General features: G+C 35.1%; 1 protein-coding gene across 2 annotated transcripts in view; it reads right to left on the bottom strand.

The window, feature by feature from the left end:
- The window catches only part of TMEM232 (transmembrane protein 232), a 326,537-nt gene that overhangs the window by 243,040 nt on the left and 65,180 nt on the right, over positions 1-18,317 (bottom strand). For both annotated transcript variants that reach the window (XM_079143528.1, XM_079143529.1), the window contains exons 5-9: positions 15,824-15,935; positions 14,406-14,511; positions 10,970-11,127; positions 5,138-5,237; positions 2,292-2,455 (exon numbers count right to left, since the gene is read on the bottom strand). In XM_079143528.1, the coding sequence (XP_078999654.1) occupies positions 2,292-2,455; positions 5,138-5,237; positions 10,970-11,127; positions 14,406-14,511; positions 15,824-15,935 (640 nt within the window). The remainder of the gene's footprint in view (positions 1-2,291; positions 2,456-5,137; positions 5,238-10,969; positions 11,128-14,405; positions 14,512-15,823; positions 15,936-18,317) is intronic.

Below are 18,317 nucleotides of genomic sequence, written 5' to 3'. Positions count from 1 at the left end.
AGGAGGAAAAAAAGGACAATAAACCTGATAGGCTAAAATCTGTTCTAATCCCCTCCGAGAATCACATTGATAGAGCTGAAATAGAATTTAAGCCCTTTGTTCTATAAAGTGGGAAAAGACACAGAAAGAGACTAAGTATCATCTAAGCAGATATGTTCATCCCAGTGTTGACAGTGTTGCCCCTTGCAATTCAGGCTGATCTGTACAGCAGTAAGCTCCCATTTGTCTGTTCTGTGTGTGCACCAGGAGTGACAAAAATGGAGTCATCCTTCGAGAGCATCAGAACGAACACCGTAAGCTGCCGGCTTCATAACGAATGCTCAGGCTGCTAAGATTTCATGGTTTCTTATTTGTTTAAAGAAAAAAACACTGAAATCACTACATTAAGTCAATATAGCCTTGTCCTTAGATGAAATTATTACAGTTAACTATGTTAAAGTGAATGCCTAACTATTTTTCAATAATCATTGCCTACATTTGCATAGCATTTAATTTATAAGGCACTTATTTTGGAAACTTACAACAACCCTGTTGTTTTAGTCAGTTTTTTCACTGCAGTGACTAAAAGGATCTGACCTGAACAATTTTAGGAGGAAATGTTTATTTGGAGGTTTAAGGTTTCAGAGGACAGCAGGCTCCATTCCTCAGGGCTAAGATGAGGTAGGACATCATGGCGAAAGTGTGTGGCAGAGGGAAGCAGCTCATATGGTGATGAGGAAGCAGAAAGACAGGTCTCCACTTGCCCTGGACAAATATATACCCCAAAGCCATGCCCCCAATTCCGACTTCCTCCACCACACCCTACCACTTCAGTTACCACTCAGTTAATACCTATCAGGAAATGAGTTCACTGATTGGGTTGAGACTCTCCTCACCCAATCATTTCTCCTCTGAACTTCTTGCATTGTCTCACACTTGAGTTTTTGGGGAACACCTCACATCAAAACCATAACACTTGGAGAAGAGTGAGGGTAGATATGACAAGATGATGATGATGATGATGAAAACTTTTTACAGATAAGTAAATGGAGATTTGGAGAGTTTAATGAATCTCCTCCAGACCCCAGTGCCAGCTGGTGAGCAGGTAATTTCTCTTCATTATCAGTGTTCTTTCTGTGGCTCAGTATCTTACATTATATATTTATTATTAAAATATTTTAAAACTTACAAACAAGATCTCTTCCTTTACACTGATGCAATTCATGTTCATTAATACTTATTACCAGAAGGTTCAAACTACTTAGCAAATATATAAATGGTTCATCAGTAATAAACCAAACAGAAAATACTTAAACTACAAATAGATGTGGTAAAATGTCTTTTCTTGCATATTTAATTTATAGCTAATGTTAGAAAGGGCCCACAGAGAGCTTGGAAAACTGGGGTCACATAGAAATAAATCTGTTTGCAAAAAGAATCTTCCCAAAAATTCCTATTGTTTGAATTTCATTATGTTGAAAGCATTTTTCATCTTTGAGAAACTTTCAAAAATGAATTTTCTATTTATAAACTATAAAATAACTATACATCAAAAAATAAAATAATGAAAAAAATCAAGATTTCAAAGTGTTCACTGATCTCTTTCAGAAGATAAGGGAGAAAAGGAAATAAAGACATTACGTCAGAGACTGAAGTTTGTTTTTTGAAGTATATCAGTCTGTATGGTATAGGTATAATTATATGGCTCATTGCACTTGTGTTTGCATAATTATAGTTTAGTACATACCAAGGAATTACATAATTAGTACAGATTATGTTCTCTAAGGTTGATCATTAATATCTGAGTAGATAATTAAGAGAGTTTTAGCTCCTCAATTTGAGCTATTTTTTTAAAGTTTTCAGTTAATTTTGAGAGCATATTATGTGTTACTCTACATGAATTACAGAAGCATAAAATATCATACTTATTTCATGAATAATCTGCCTTTACCTAGTTTCTCTTTAATAAAAACATAGTCTCTCAAAATGTTAATTCATTAGTCTAAATCATGTTTCAATTTTTAATTAAAAACTAAAATGGAACCGATAAGGAAGAGGTATTGTGGCATTACTCCATTTAGTAGTAGTGCATATTGATACCCTACTACTGATTCAATTGTCTGCTTGCCAGGAAATGTGCATATGGTTGCATGAAATTAGTGTATGTGATGTTCATCCCATCACTGTCCACTCTCCCTGCGGTGAATTCATCTTCAGCAATGCCTGCTGAATTGACAGGCATAATTATTTAATCATGGCAATCATCACATGCATCATACAACAGGATATGCCCACCATATCAAGTTACCCACCGTATCTGAATCTATGTTCTTATGTTCTTCCTCATTTTCCTCATGGATGAAAATCGATTCCGAAACTTCTGTTTTACATATGATTTCTGATATTTTCAGGATGAACTGCACATTTGAAAAGATGCTTGGATACTTGCAATATGATTCTTCAGAGAAAGAAAGTGCTATTGTAAGGAAAATCATTTGTGAGAAATACTTCAGTAATATCTTGCATCATACCTCATTTGTCTTTTATCTATTAAAGCATAATTAAATTCAGTACTTAGGTGCTGAAACTGTTGTACATTTACCCATGTAATCAAGATTTATAATAGTATGTCTGCCCCCTGGTGTTATGATAGAAAACTGCAAGATAAATAATTCAGGAGTTTATATAATTCAGAACTGCATTGCATAATGGTTGAATGCCCAATTAAATATTGTTACTGTTCAACAATGCTTGGTAGACTCCAAATGAAAATAAATCAAGTTATAAAATATATTCTATTCATAATGAAAACTCTGAAATTGCAGTTCTAGAAATGAATTATTATCATTTCTAACCCCACATTCTCTGGTTTTACTGCTTTTCAAAATGTTGTTATTGATTTTTAAAGTACATCCTTCAAATATAGATAATAATCACACCATTTAACATAAAACTATGTGATAATTAGCAGGAATATCTTGTGTTTGTTCTTCCTACAAACTTTTAGACAACCTTTGAGTTTCAATCCTTTTACACAATGGAAAAATGAGTGATGTCCCTTCTACTGGACAATGACAAGAATAGGCAGCAGCTGCTAATGGTTTTAGGGAAATGATACAGCCTGTTGCTGAAGAGATGTGATGGAAAGCTCTACTTAACAGTATTTGATAAGAGGGCAAAGGGAGGTTTTATCCTTTTAGGGAAAAAAGGTGATGGTTTGCTTGGGACATATCTACAATAACTGAACTTGAGGTTTTATCCACATATTTTTTTCAAAATGTATTTACCACTATCAGCTGAATATTTGACAAGTCAGTATGCTGAACACTATAAGAAATTACAAATTATATCCTATTGAAGAAATAAAAAGAAGCAGTATGACAGACAAGAATTCATGCTCTACCTGTCTACAGCTTCCTCTTGGTTTCATATCACATTTGGACTTGTAGGGCGAAGACTCCGAAACACTTCTGCTATTACCTTCTGTTCTCTCCTTAACAACTTTTTCCATCAAATATTAACCCCTGTGTTTTATCTTGAATCTCCCCATCCCTTATCATACAACATGCTGATTTTCTCATCTTTGGACTTGAATTTTTTTCATCCAAACTACTGGCATACTTCTATATTAATACAGACATTTATAACTGAACCTTTAAAAGTAGTTCACAATTTTGTCTAGTACTTAAATTTTCCCTCACCACTTGCTTCCAGTCTGAATTTTGCTCTTACCTCTCCCCTGGAGATGCACCCAAGATCAGCGACGATATTATGATTGCAGAAACCCATCCCCACTCTTCAGATCTCCTGTTCTTTAACACTTGATAATGTTGATCTCTTTGAACTTTTCTATTATATGCCACTGCTCCCTCTTACTTTCCTGAGTTCTCTATTACTGGGCTCTGTTACTCTAATAATACATTAAATGTTTATCTTCTGCAAGATTAGTTCCTAGAATTAGTACCCACACCTCAAGTTATCTCAGGGACATTAAAATAAATGATTGTAAAATAAATATCCCAGGTTTCACCTTTTTCTCAGTGGCCTTCAAATTTAATATGCCCACTGCTTCTCCAAACCTTGACCCTATTACTCAGTATGTAAAACTTCAACTTTCTCCTGAATTCCCCACTTTCCGTTACATATAGACTACCTCTAATTGGTCACCAATCCCATCTCTTTTATCTCTAAATATTTTTAAAACTATTTAACCATATGCTATTCCCATTATCAGTTCACATCTTTAACCTCTCTTCAATGGTAAGTCCCTTTTCTCTGTATATAAGTGTATGTATTTTGTGCGTGCTGGTTGCAGTGCAAAGGATATTTCTTTCTATGGGTCTTAATCAAAGCAGCTTGAAAATTATTGTTTTAGATGGTACTGAGAAATATTCTGTTTATGCATAGTATGCTGAACTGGACTCCTGAATCCACTCACTCTCTCCTTACTCCAATCCAGCAACTGCATTGGCAGTAGGCTTACCTTACTAAAATATGAATTTAACTTTTTTGCAATCCAGTAAAGAGGCCTTGCTAGAGGAAACTAAGGGTGTGGTCATCTACATCTAAGGGTGTAGATCATCATCTACAGGGTGCGATGGCCTGTAATCCCAGTGGCTCAGGAGGCTGAGGCAGGAGGATCACATTCAAAGCCAGCCTCAGCAACTTAGCAAGACCTTAAGCAACTCAGCGAGACCCAGTGTCTAATAAACAAAACAGGGCTGGGATTTTGGTTCACTGGTAAAGCCGCCCTGGGTTCAGTCCCCAGTACCAAAAAAAAAAAAAGTCATCATCATCCACTTAGGTAGAGAGTATAAAGTAGGGGAGACATTGGTCAAGGAGTACAATTTTTCAGCTAGACAGGAGGTATGAGTCCTAGTGATCTATTGCACAGCATGTGGCTACAGTGAATAATAATATATGTTTCAAAATTGCTAAGGGAATAAATTTTAAATTTTCTCCCCACAAAAAAAAAAAAAAAAAATGGGAAGTACAGGGTGGGTGAATGCTCAACAAATGCAGTCTGTCTCAGAAGCTAGCACTGTACCTATTATCTCTCATGAAAATAAAATACAATTTATGCTTTTTATAGTGACAGTCAGAACCTCTTAAAATGTAACATAAAACATTTATAAGTTTAAAATAAAAGATATTGTACCGTATAAATATGGTTGAAGCCTAAGTAAATGTTGTTTAAAAGTTTCTAGGTGACCGTGCAGGAAAAATATAAAAAGTCGTAAGAAGATCAAATAGCCAATCTGTCAAAAGATAAAAGCATTTTTGGTATTGCATCAGTGAATGTTTAAAAACCATATAGAAAATAAACCATTTCATTATTACGTTTGCTTTTGATCAAACAATTTCAAACTCAGTTGATATTATGTGTTTTTCAAATAATTTCTAAATATTTATATCAAGATTGAAATGCTAGTTCAGCCAAGAAAAACTTTTATAAATCATCTCTACATTTCATAAGACCAATACTGAATGCTATTTTGTTCTATATCCTCTACAACAGCATTTTTCAAATCACTGGTCATGCCCCTGAAGTGAGTCATGAAATCAACTGTGAGGGTATTTTTAAGTAAAGGAAAAGAGAAAACATCATGAAATATCGTGCAATTCCTTATTTTTTTCAGTATGTGAGTGTATATTTTATGTATGCTGCATCACAAGGCAGAGGATATTTCTTCTTATGATTCTTAATCAAAAGAGTTTGGAAAGCACAGTTTAAGTCAGCGCTGATAAATATTCTGCATGTACATAGTATAATTCACCAAGTTCCCTCTCCTCTCATGAAAAAAGAAACAAAACCTCATGATATTATTACTAACTAAGCACTGCAAACCTCATTTCTGTGACATTTAGAATACACGTTTAGATAAAATAGTTTATTTTATATAGACTACTGAAAACGGCACATCTGCAAAAATACATAATACACACAATTCCACATAAAATCAGAAAAAAACACAAAAACTATTAAAAAAATAAAATAAAGGTTGCTAAATCTCAGAGAAGAACCAAATAGCAGTAACTTCCATTAGAGTGTGTGTGTGTGTGTGTGTGTGTGTGTGAGAGAGAGAGAGAGAGAGAGAGAGAGAGAGAGAGAGAGAGAGAGAGAGAGAGAGAGAGATGGTGGGGGGAGAGAGAGAGATGGTATGGAGGGAGAGAGGGAGGGAGAGAAAGAGAGAAAGAGAAAGAGAGAGAGAAGGGAAGGATATCTCAAATCCTCTTAACAGTAACACAGGGTATTATCAGATAAACATGTTAAAGCAAAATAAAATAGATTAATTTAACTACATCTCAGTGCTTCACCTAATACTGTTAAGCAAATCAGTGGCATTACTGGACTTTGAAACCAAAACTGTGTGTACTACTCCATAAACCATAAACTTTCACTTACAGCAGGGAATTCAATTGTTTTTTAATCAAAAGTCTCTATCATTAAAAATACATTTTCAGTATGAACCATCAATATTCAGAGATGTTTCTGTAAATTATGAACATCTCCCATTTGTAGATTTATAAAACAAAATGCTTCTAGGCATGCTTAGGGAGTCTCTTCATCTAGCCCACTTTGTTATATAGCACTGTGTTTCTCTGAGAGATTGAAGTTAAATGAGAAGGACGTGAAGGTCAACAGACCATGTAAAGGAATATTGCAGTAGCCTACATGAGAGCATTACAGGCAGCAACTCCTACAGTTACAGACAAAGCGTGAAAAAGCTAGTCAGAAAGAGGCTTATTTGGGATTTTGCAAGGGAATATAGATAAATATTGAAAGGAATATTAACTGATGTTAATAAATTCAACATGGCACCAATAGAAAATACTGTATTATACCCCAGTTTGGTTTTGAATTTGAATTTCACCTGAACTAGCTGTTATCCCTAGTTGTAACCATGCTGGGAAACATGCTTTTAAAAGCTTTCACCTGTAATATGCTGAAGACCAGATTCTATTGAAAACTCTCCCTTTCCACATCTCTGAGGATTCCTGGGACTCTCTTTGCATCCTTCTCTGTGTGTCAATTTTGTACGCGTTCTATCTGTGACTAGAACATGCCTTCTAGGCTGAATCCTTGCTTTTCTGTTCCTCTCTGTCTTCTCATATTCCTTCCATTTTCCTTTTCTTCTTTCTCTTTCCTTCTTTTCACCTCTCTGACCCTTTCCACTGACTTTGAAATAGAAATGCTGGACGATATTTATCATGTGTTGTATTTTCATAGTTGGTTATGTTTCATGTTCTTCCATAGAAACTTGAGAAGTACTGCCTATATTTATATCCAACATATATTAAATAGGTGTTGTTTATACAGTACTCTCTAAGCAGACTTTAACAATTAAGAAAATTCTACATTTAGAGGTAGATGTAAAGGAAAGAATGTATACAAAATGTGAAATGAAACAATATTAGGGAATCATAATTGGCTTTATCCAAACCTGAGTTACTTCATCAAAGGAGGAGTAAAATGAAGCAGATTGGAGGTATGTGGTGCTTCTATAAGAATACCTATCAACTAAGCCTTCTGTTAAAAAGGAAAGAGCAAAAGGAAGTTTCCCAAAGGACCCTGAGTTACATAATAAAATTCTACAGTGTACATAGGTCATGCTTACTACCACTAACCAGTTTAAACTGGCTAAAAGAATAAAGAGTAAGTTTTAAAATTAGTATACCTGAGATGTGTGGTATCATGCCTGAGAGTCCACTGACTCAAAACCAGTTTTGCTGGGTCATTGGCTAAGTCATTAAGCTCTCTGTGCCACAAATTCCTCACCTGTGAAATGGTTGGTAGTTGTAGCATACATTCCTAAGACTGTTGTGAGATAAAATAAGATAAAGTGTCAAACATATCTAAAGCACTTATTAGTGTGCCACGCTCAGAGGTAAGTACTGATCCTTTGTAGCTGCCGTGGGAACCTATGTGAATTGTCTAACCTGAAGATGAGAAGATACAGGAAATTTTAAAAATAAAAATGACATGACATGCATAATGTGTGAGTAATACGTTCAGTGGAGGAAACTGTATTTATAGTGATTTTTCTTTCTAGAATAAATATAAAGTCCAAGCAATGGAGAAAGGTCTCTTAAAAGAAAATACCTAAGAAGGAGAGATAAGCCAGACTTGTTCAAAGTTTTCCATTCCATTCTTTTTTTCTATTTCACTGCATTTATTTTTTCCATTATAAATAAGCATGTTTGTTTTGTGTACTACATATTTATATTTTTACATATAGATTTCTATTATAAATACAAATATATATCCATAATGGACAGTTTGGGACTACAGAAAAGTAGAAAATAAAGTTATCACCTCACCATTCCAAGACAGTTCTTGATAACATCTTAACTATTTTTCTCTAACCTTCTATGCAAAGCCTCAGTTCTTTGCACAGTAAATTTCTATTATGTGTTCTTCATAACTGCTCTTGTCTGGTCTTTCTAAGTCTTACTCCCCAACATGTCATAGAGCAGCTGGGTTAGGTTTATAGGTTATCTCCCCAGAATGTACTATTTTTTTTTAATTAAAAATCATAAATTTACATAGGGCAATGTTGTTTGATTCATTCTGTTATTTTTTTCCCTTTCCCTCCCACCCCTCCCACCCCTCTTTTCCCTCTATACAGTCCTTCCTTCCTCCATTCTTACCACCCTCCTTATCCCTAACCATAAACCTAACCCTAACGCTAACCCCACCTACCCCCATTATATGTCCTCATCCGCTTATCAGCAAGATCATTCTTCCTTTAGTTTTTTGAGATTGGCTTATCTCACTTAGCATGATATCCTCCAATTACATCCATTTGCCTGCGAATGCCATAATTTTATCATTCTTCATGGCAGAGCAATATTCCATTGTATATATATGCCACAGTTTCTTTATCCATTCATCAACTGTAGGGCATCTAGGTTGGTTCCACACTCTGGCTATGGTGAATTGAGCAGCTATAAACATTGATGTGACTGTATCTCTGTAGTATGCTGATTTTAAGTTGTTTGGGTATAGGCCAAGGAGTGGGATAGCTGGGTCAAATGGTGGTTCCATTCCAAGCTTTCTGAGGAATCTCCATACTGCTTTCCAGAGTGGCTGCACTAATTTGCAAACCCACCAGCAATGTATGAGTGTACCTTTTTCCCCACATCCTCGCCAACACCTATTGTTGCTTGTGTTCTTGATAATTGCCATTCTAATTGGGGTGAGATGGAATCTTAGTGTAGTTTTGATTTGCATTTCTCTTATTACTGGAAATGTTGAACATTTTTTCATATATCTGTTGATTGCTTGTACATCAGCTTCTGTGAAGTGTCTGTTCATTTCCTTAGCCCATTTGTTGATTGGATTATTTGTATTCTTGGTGTAGAGTTTTTTGAGTTCTTTATAGATTGTGGAAATTAGCACTCTATCTGAAGTATGAGTGGCAAAGATATTCTCCCACTCCGTAGGCTCTCTCTTCACATTACTGATAGTTTCCTTTGATGAGAGAAAGCTTTTTAGTTTGAATCTATCCCAGTTGTTGATTCTTGCTTTTATTTCTTGGGCTATGGGAGTCCTGTTAAGGAAGTCTGATCCTAAGCCAACAAGTTGAAGGTTTGGACCTACTTTTTCTTCTATAAGATGCAGGGTCTCTGGTCTGATTCTGAGGTCCTTGATCCATTTTGAGTTGAGTTTTGTGCAGGGTGAGAGATAGGAGTTTAATTTCATTCTGTTGCGTATGGTTTTCCAGTTTTCCCAGCACCATTTGTTGAAGAGGCTATCTTTTCTCCATTGTATATTTTTGGTATCTTTGTCTAGTATGAGAAAATTGTATGTATTTGGGTTTGTGTCCGTGTCCTCTATTCTGTACCATTGATCTACCTTTCTATTTTGGTACCAATACCATGCTGTTTTTGTTACTATTGCTTTGTAATAGAGTTGAAGATCTGGCATTGCGATACCCCCTGCTTCACTCTTTCTACTGAGGATTGCTTTAGCTATTCTGGGTTTCTTATTCTTCCAGAAGAATTTCATAATTGCTTGCTCTATTTCTGTAAGGTACATCATTGGAATTTTAATTGGAATTGCATTGAATCTGTATAGCACTTTTGGTAGTGTGGCCATTTGGACAATATTAATTCTGCCTATCCAAGAACATGGGAGATCTTTCCACCTTCTAAGGTTTTCTTTAATTTCTTTCTTTAGTGTTCTGTAGTTCTCCTTGTAGAGTTCTTTCACCTCTTTTGTGAGATTGATTCCCAAGTATTTATGATATACTTTCAAGCTTGGTTTCTAACAATTGATCATCAAAACTGAATAAGAAAAATATATCCTTGCATAATCAATTTCACTTGTTTCATATACCCACACACACACACACACACACACACACACACACACACACATATATATGCTACATATGTTATGTTAAAGAAATCCTTCTAGCCGTTCTTTTCTTACTTTTCAATAAAATACTTAATTAACTTAAATCTATTTAACTAATAATAAATTTTGGGACAATCAACCCGCATGATTACAGGGTGAAACCACATGACTTCCAGGACCTTATAAAATGTGTTTTATGTGAAGATGGTTTCTCATTTTATACCTTCAACATGACATAGAGTACTGAGAGGACCACTCATCTTCTCAGACTGAGAAACAAAGGTTATATGACAGCACTTTTAAGTGGCAAAGGAAGAAAAAAATGCATTAAAAGATGCATTAAATGAAGAAAAGAAAATCTATATGTATTCAAAAAACAATAACTATGCTGATTTTTAATTAATTGTTATTTAACATAGCTTGTGAAATTTTATTTTCTCAAATTCTTTGTACTTGGATATCAAACAATAATGTACTATTCACATTTATGGTAAGATTAAAATTACTAAACTAGAGAATGTTCCATAATTAAAACAAATGTCTTGTTTTGATCCTAAAACAGATGCCATGTGGATACATGTAGTACATATAGCAATTAAAAGCATTTAAAACTTTTTAAAAACATACCTTTGCCAGTTTTATTTCAACTGAATATAAAAATACCTTCACAAATGCATCACAACAAAATCTGTGTAAAACTGATTCCGCAAGAAAAAACAAGGCAGGCAGATGATCATAATCAAAGGAAGCATGGTCCAGGGAAGTATAAAGCATACTTAAAGCTTCTGAAATGTTAAAAAAGTAGAAACTTTGTCATTTAAAAATCATCCTATTTTTCTACATGCTATAATTAATTCTTGCAATTAACTATTTGATCCTCCAATTCTGGTTTTAAAACACATTTTCAAATTCTTTGCCACCTCCCATCAGGAGGTAAATGCTCCCTTCTTCTCAAGCAGGCCCTGTGAGTGCTTCAACCAACAGAACCAGCAAAAATGACACTGAGTGATTGATTTCCAAGACTGAATAAGAAAAGACAATGCAGTTTCCACCTGGATCTATCTCTTTCTCTCTCAGCATACAAGCTTTGGAACCCTAAGATGCATGTAGGAAGTCCAAGTTATAAAGCTGGACTCAAAATGACCAAATGATGATATTGCATATCGGGAGAGAGAGGGAAAAAGAGAGAGAGGGAAGGATGCCCGAGAAACCTCAGCTGTGGAGAGCAGTGACAGAAAATGGGAGCGCAATGACTGAAATTGGGGGTCTCTGATGACCTCATGGCTGTGGCATTCAAGGTGCCTGGGAATGTTACTGTGCAAGCACACAGGATGCTTAGCTGCTGTGATAAACCCCTGCCTGAGGAGGCTGTATGCAAGAGTCCTATCAGCGTTGACCTTAATCTCAGACACATAGCTCCTGGGAATAGAGGAATTTTCGTCCTAGACAAAAACAATATTTCACCAGCTCTGCTACTTCTAAGCTTGCCCACCATAACAGTAACTTTAAACAATGGACCTTCTTGAGAGCTACACAAATTTCCTAATGTTGCACTTTGCAACTGTGGATTGCAACTGTGGAAAAGCTGCACAGATGTTTCTAAGTTTCTGTAACTTTCCGAGTACAAAGAATAATTTTTGCATAGTCTTTAACCTGATAATGAGACAGATATAAATAAAGGTTGCTGGTGTAACTCTTTAGATCTGCTTCTCTATCAGAGAGCAACATCCCACCTGATCCCAGCTTTATCTTCAAAATCTGAGTGTGTGAGTCTATTTTCTAATTCCCATTGCCCCTTACTGGGACCACAAGTTTGATGACACTGGTCACAGCACTCAGCTATCACAGTCCACATTATATTGATCAGCAGGTCACATATGTAATTAATGGTAGAGAAATAAGACAAAACTGTTGATGAAAAGGATCCTGAAGATAAATGCTATAAAAATTAAGAACAAAAGACTGGAAAACTGAAACAGAGGAAATAAGGCTACTCATATTGTAAAAGGAGGAAAATAGAGCTAAGTGCCTCTAGAAAAATAGGAACTCAAGTCATTATAAAGGTTTTGAGGTCACACTGTGTTAATATCTGAGGAAGAACAGCAAATTCAGGGACTTGAGAAAGGAAAAACTCTAACGTGTTCAAGAGACAGGAAGGAAGTCAGTGTGACTAGAGCATAATGAATACATCGCAAGCAGCCATCAAGCAGTCAGACCCCGCAGAGCCTTTGTAGGCCATGATATAGCTGGGGCTCATTTTAAATTAAGTCAGAAGACACTGAAGATTAAAAATCACTAAAAATGGTCACCACTTAGTGGAAAGTGGTCTACAGAATAAGAAACAGACAAGAGTAAATGCTGGACACCTTGTAGAAAGTTATTTTAGTTGTGGAGATGGTGAAAAGAAGCAATATTTAGGGTATCATTTAGACTTTAACATTCAATATGTGTGTTCATGTGTGTGTGTGTGTGTGTGTGTGTGTGTGTGTGTGTGAGGGCACAGTGCTGGGGATTGATCCCGGGGCATCACACATGCTAGAAAAGAGCTCTGTCAGTGAGTTACACCCCAGCCCAGAATTTAATATATGAATGAATTAAAATGCTTTGAGGCCAGGCTCAGTGGTACAGGCCTCTAATCCCAGTGTCTCAGGAGGTTGAGGGAAGCAGGGAGATTGTAAGTTCAAGGACAGCCTCAGTAACTTAGCAAGACTCCATCTAAATAAATAAATAAAAATAAAGGAAATTAAAAAGGGATTACGGATGTTGCTCAGTGATGAAGTGCCCTTCTCTTCAATCCTAGTGATGAAGGAAAAACAAATGCTTTTGGTTTTGTGTAGCATTAAACACAACAGAAAGTAACTGCAAACTAAGGCTGTATCTTATTTCACAAGATCAGAATTGGAAAGACTCCAGAAATGGTTAGTGCCTGCCCTCTATATGCACATTTCTTCATTCTCTAGTTCCCCAGCGTACATGGTAACTGTGAAGGCTGCACAAGCTCCAGGCAGCCTGTTCTTAACCGAGCTACCCAGAGAAGAATAATGGAGGGAGGGGTACAAGGAGGGAAAGGATACTTTATTTCCAACATATTCCTGTATGTTCAAAAACAAGTACGCCTAACAGACCTGTGTTTACATTCGTAATCTAATCACTAGCAAGTCAATAGAAATTGCTATAATTAACTTAGACCAACCACCATTCACTCTCTGAGTCTGGGCAAGGACCAGAACCACATGACTACAGGATGCCCAAAGAAAACTTAAGTTCAACTGAATGAAGAGCAAGTGGCTGCTGGCTGACGGTGCACCTGAAGTGCTTTCCTCAGTATCATTTAAACATTTTAATAGAGGTCAGTGTGTGGACTGGCACTGTGATGAAGGGTCATAAAGGCAAGTTAAATACAAAACAATTCTGCCTCTTCCTGTTGCTTGAAGCTTCCAGGTAGCACCACAAATCCCAATTTACATGGGGAAATATTCTCTGACCTTATGTAGTTAACATTCTAAAACTCATTTTAAAAGGCACACACATAACGGGATAATGATAAAAGGAATTTTAGCCTGTTAAAAATAAGATTACTTAATTTCTTTTTCAGATTGGTTAGAGGGTGTTTGAAAGATGATGTATAAATGAGAAAAGATAAATGAAAAAGCCATGAGTACAACTTGCTGTTTAAAATAAGTAAAACACAAAGATCAATAGACTAATGTTTTATGGTAAGGATTACAAAATGCAGAAACAAGTTATTTTAAAGCAAAATAACTATTGTAATTGGAAATCACCAAGTGACACTTTATATTACTTTATGATTAGTTACTAATTTTAGAAAAAACATGATAAAGATTTAAAACAATTTTGTAATTAAAAAGTTGAACAAACGCATAGATACAAAATTACAAAAAGAACTTTTATAATTAAACATCATGAGATAATTTGATAAAGAACGGAAAATTTTTCTTGACTGCTGCAAAATTTCCAAAAATTAAAAGTCTCAAATTATGTATTAACTGCTAATCTACAAAACACTTCAGATTTCTCAGAAGAGCTTAGATAGAGCACATACCTTCTTGAATTTCTCCTTTGCACTGAGCCAGATACATTACTTCAACCCATGCAGAAGGAAGATGAACATGCTTCCCAGAACCCAGCGTTTTGAGACCCAATTTTCTCTGTTATCAGAAAGCATGAAAAAAGCAACCAAAACGTTCAAATTTATTTGTTTATTTGTATTATCTTAATTATATTCTGAAAGCCCTTCTATGAGGCTAGTGTTTTGTGACCAGAGTTGTATACAACTTTATAGTTTTGCTTTCATTATTTGTGTTTTGACTCTTTTTTATTTTTTATTTTTGCAAATTGCATCATTGTGGCCTGTAGAGATTGTTAATATTCTGAGAAATATTATTCACCATTTGCTAAAACAATCATCACTCCACTTTCTAGGAATTACTTCTACCTCATTTTCCCAAGAGAATGCATCTCTCCAAGGAAAAATATTAAAGAACTAAGTTCGATGCTGATTTGCTGGAAGACTCTGGCTACTTCCACGGTGATGGATCCATGCTAATGAAAAGGAGGGAGATGACCAGGACTGCCACCAGTCCCTTATTGCCCTGGACGCTCCTGAGGCTGCCACAGGGAGCAGTTGGTTAACTGGAGAAAAGCTTACTGACAAAGGTAGCTCCTGGCACCTGCCTGCATGCACATTAATTAGAAGTATACTCTTTTGTAATTAAGTCTTTTAAATGTATTTTTTTCCAAAAATTTAAAATATATGAAATATGTTTCAGATAAATAACCACTAAATGGAAAATACCAATCACCACAACAAAAAAAGGTGACTTGACATTATGACTCCATTTTGTACAGCTTTTATTTCATGAATTATTCTGTAGTGAAGCAATATCATATGACAGAATGATATTTCTCTGTCAAACTTATAGTGAGTTGAGTGTAGGAAAGGGAAGGTAAGAATTTATTTCACTTTCCATTCTGTTTTGATTTGTTTGAAAATTTGAAAGTTAATGTCATACTTCTTAAAAAATGTATTTTTTACAAGTTGTGAAGAATGGTTTATTACAAAGAAAGAATAGAGTACTTTGTATGTGTATAACAAAGGTTTAGGAAGGCTTTCTTTTCTCTTTATAACACAGAATCTCAGCTAAACTTTTTAAAGAAAAAGTGGAATTTTGTAATCAACAATTTTTTGCCAGTCTTTGATGTTTTGCTGTGAGTTCTTCAACTGGTATCAACAACTATATTACCTACTAATTTGTGGGGACATTTCACACAAAAAGCCATCTGACATTGGATTATTTAGTTATAAGCTTTTATCTTTAATTTGCATTAATATTTTATCTGTCTATTTATAATTAAAGAAAGCTGCATGTGTGTTCTTTTTTCTTTCAGTATTCTAGAATGTGTAATCATTCCCCAACTAGAAAATAAAATTCACATATTAGGGAATCAGTCTACAATTACCTTACATCTGAGAATGCTTTTTCTAGCTTGTTCCAACAATTTTTTCTCCTCCACTGGATCCTGTGTGTGATTGAATTTCAAGATGAAATTTGCATTGATTGGAAATAATGACCTAAACAAAAAAATCAATTATTATAGCTATCATTTTCAAGTTTTAATTAATCAACTACTAATGGATACGTACGCAAGTTTCTATAAGAAGCACCTTTTCGAAAGAATGTTTCGCACACACACACACACAGATCAGGAAAATAAAAAGTATATGAGCAATCCTCCTAGACTGATTTTATTATACTCTTAGATTGAGGAAGAAATTCCCAGTATCAAAGACCTTTATAGACTCTCAGAAAAAGTTTCTAGAAGTCTTTTTGTCATACGCTTTTCTTTTTTCTCTCTCATTAACAAATTTATTGATTATTTAAATTTTATTTGTTCTAATTAGTTGTACATGATGGTAAAATGCATTTATACATTTTGATAGACTTGTCATATGCTTTCTTAATAGATAAAATCCAGCACAGCTTCAATTATGTTGAAAACTGATTTATCACCTCACATTAATCTATTGATTCATAATTAAGCTAAATCTCAATTCACTCCATGCAAGTGAAATCAGAATAATTGTGCTGGAGTGAAGTGAGCAAGACAGAAAAGAAATATGAAGGAAAGTCAGATAAATAACAAGTAGCTGTCCATTTTAGTTCTGTATGCATGGGGAAGGCATTGAAGGGTTTTGCCAAGAAGAGCTGCATGATTTAACTGTTTCAACAGGGTCACTCTGATGCTATTCTGAGAATCAGAGTATAGGGAGGTGGGATATATCAAGAGGGGCAGCCCACAGGTGCTTAGATAAAAGGAATTGTGATTTTGACCAGGATAATAGCAATGTAAGTAAGGAAAAGAGTTTGAATAAAGGACATATTTTGACATCCAATTAGTTTGGTAATGAATTAGCAAGGAGGCATGAAGGAAACTTTGAGTAAATTTACTTTGAGTAAATTGGGAGGACAGAATTACTATTTATTGAGATAAATAGTTATTGAGAAAAATTGGTAGAGATGCATATTTTGGGTAAGGTTAGAGAATAAGTTCAGAATTTAGTCATGTTGTGTTTGAAATGACTATGGTCATACCAATGAAGATGGGAGATAGGCTATCAAATATATGAACTTGAATATCAGGAGAAAGGTTCAGATTAGACACATCGATTTTTAAGTCATCAGGACCCATATGGTGTCTATTATGTATAATATAATATAATTATTATGAATGGAAAAGGGCCTCATGAGGAAAATGCAGACAGTAGACAAGTATTTTAAAAGGAAGTGACAAATAATTTGAGGGTGTACGAATAGAGGATTGTGAGAACAGTGATTATAGTGATGTAACAGAATTTAACATGAGCATGAGATTAAATGTGACATTAAAATAATAGTGAAGTTAGTAGTCAATGACTTGTATTTTCACATGGTCAAATAATTGTCAGAGTCATGCTATTAGGAGAAATTAAAAAACAAAACACATTTATTTATAGCTCACTCTATTCAGAATTTAATAAATTAAGTGTTCTACATGATACATAATAAAGTGACTAAAAATCAGAGTCTTCCCTTGAGTAACTCACAGTACTACTGGGAAGACAGATATACTCAAAATAATGGCAGTTCTAGCTGATCACAGACTGAGCAGAGATAATAATGAGATACTCTGTAAACTGGAACCAAACGCAGGTATTTCAGAGAAGAATAACTAATGGAATGACAAACTCTAACTGCCATCCTACAACAAGCCATCGCTCAGCCATTCATTTGGCATTTTTGACTGTTGCCTGTGTACCGGGCACTAGGCCTTGCATTAGGGATACAGGTGACAGAGACACACGCATCCCTGCCCTCTTGGGGCTGATGGCACCATACAGGCAGAGGCGTTTGAGTTCACAAAGTCTGCTACAATTGGGCATTTTGAAATAAGTAATTCCATTCTTGATTTCCCATCTCCATTTCACTCTTATTTTGGAGATATCTGCATAGATATGGTGGAGGTTGACTAAAAGTCTTTCTCAATAGTCGTCTGGATGGCATTATTTATCATGAACATAGGCCTACTCTACATGAAGAGTCCAAAATAGCTTTGATCTTCCAATTTTTACAAAGAACCATGGGAGTTAAGGAAGGTAAGTTCCTTGTCTTTTTATTTTTGATGAATTCATTAGAAATTAGGTTTTTGAAAATATGAACATAACAGTGCTGTTTATAAGAAAGTACACATTTAGTAGTGCATGGAAAAAAAAAAAAAAAAAAAAAAAACAAAGTTAGCAGATTGCCTCCCGACACTGATGCCTCCAGTTTTACCCATTAGAAACAGCCCAGATCACGGTCACGGTGTATCTTTATATACCTTTGTCAATGTTCATAAACACAAAACAATCTATATGCATATTTGACCAAAACTTCCAGGATACAGCAAAAGCAATACAAATGGGAAAGTTTATAGA

The sequence above is a fragment of the Sciurus vulgaris genome (genome assembly GCF_902686455.1).
Source record: "Sciurus vulgaris genome assembly, chromosome: 6".
Classification (NCBI taxonomy): Eukaryota; Metazoa; Chordata; class Mammalia; order Rodentia; family Sciuridae; genus Sciurus; species Sciurus vulgaris.
Note: the sequence above shows the minus strand (reverse complement) of the source record. Positions and strands in the feature narration are given on the sequence as shown.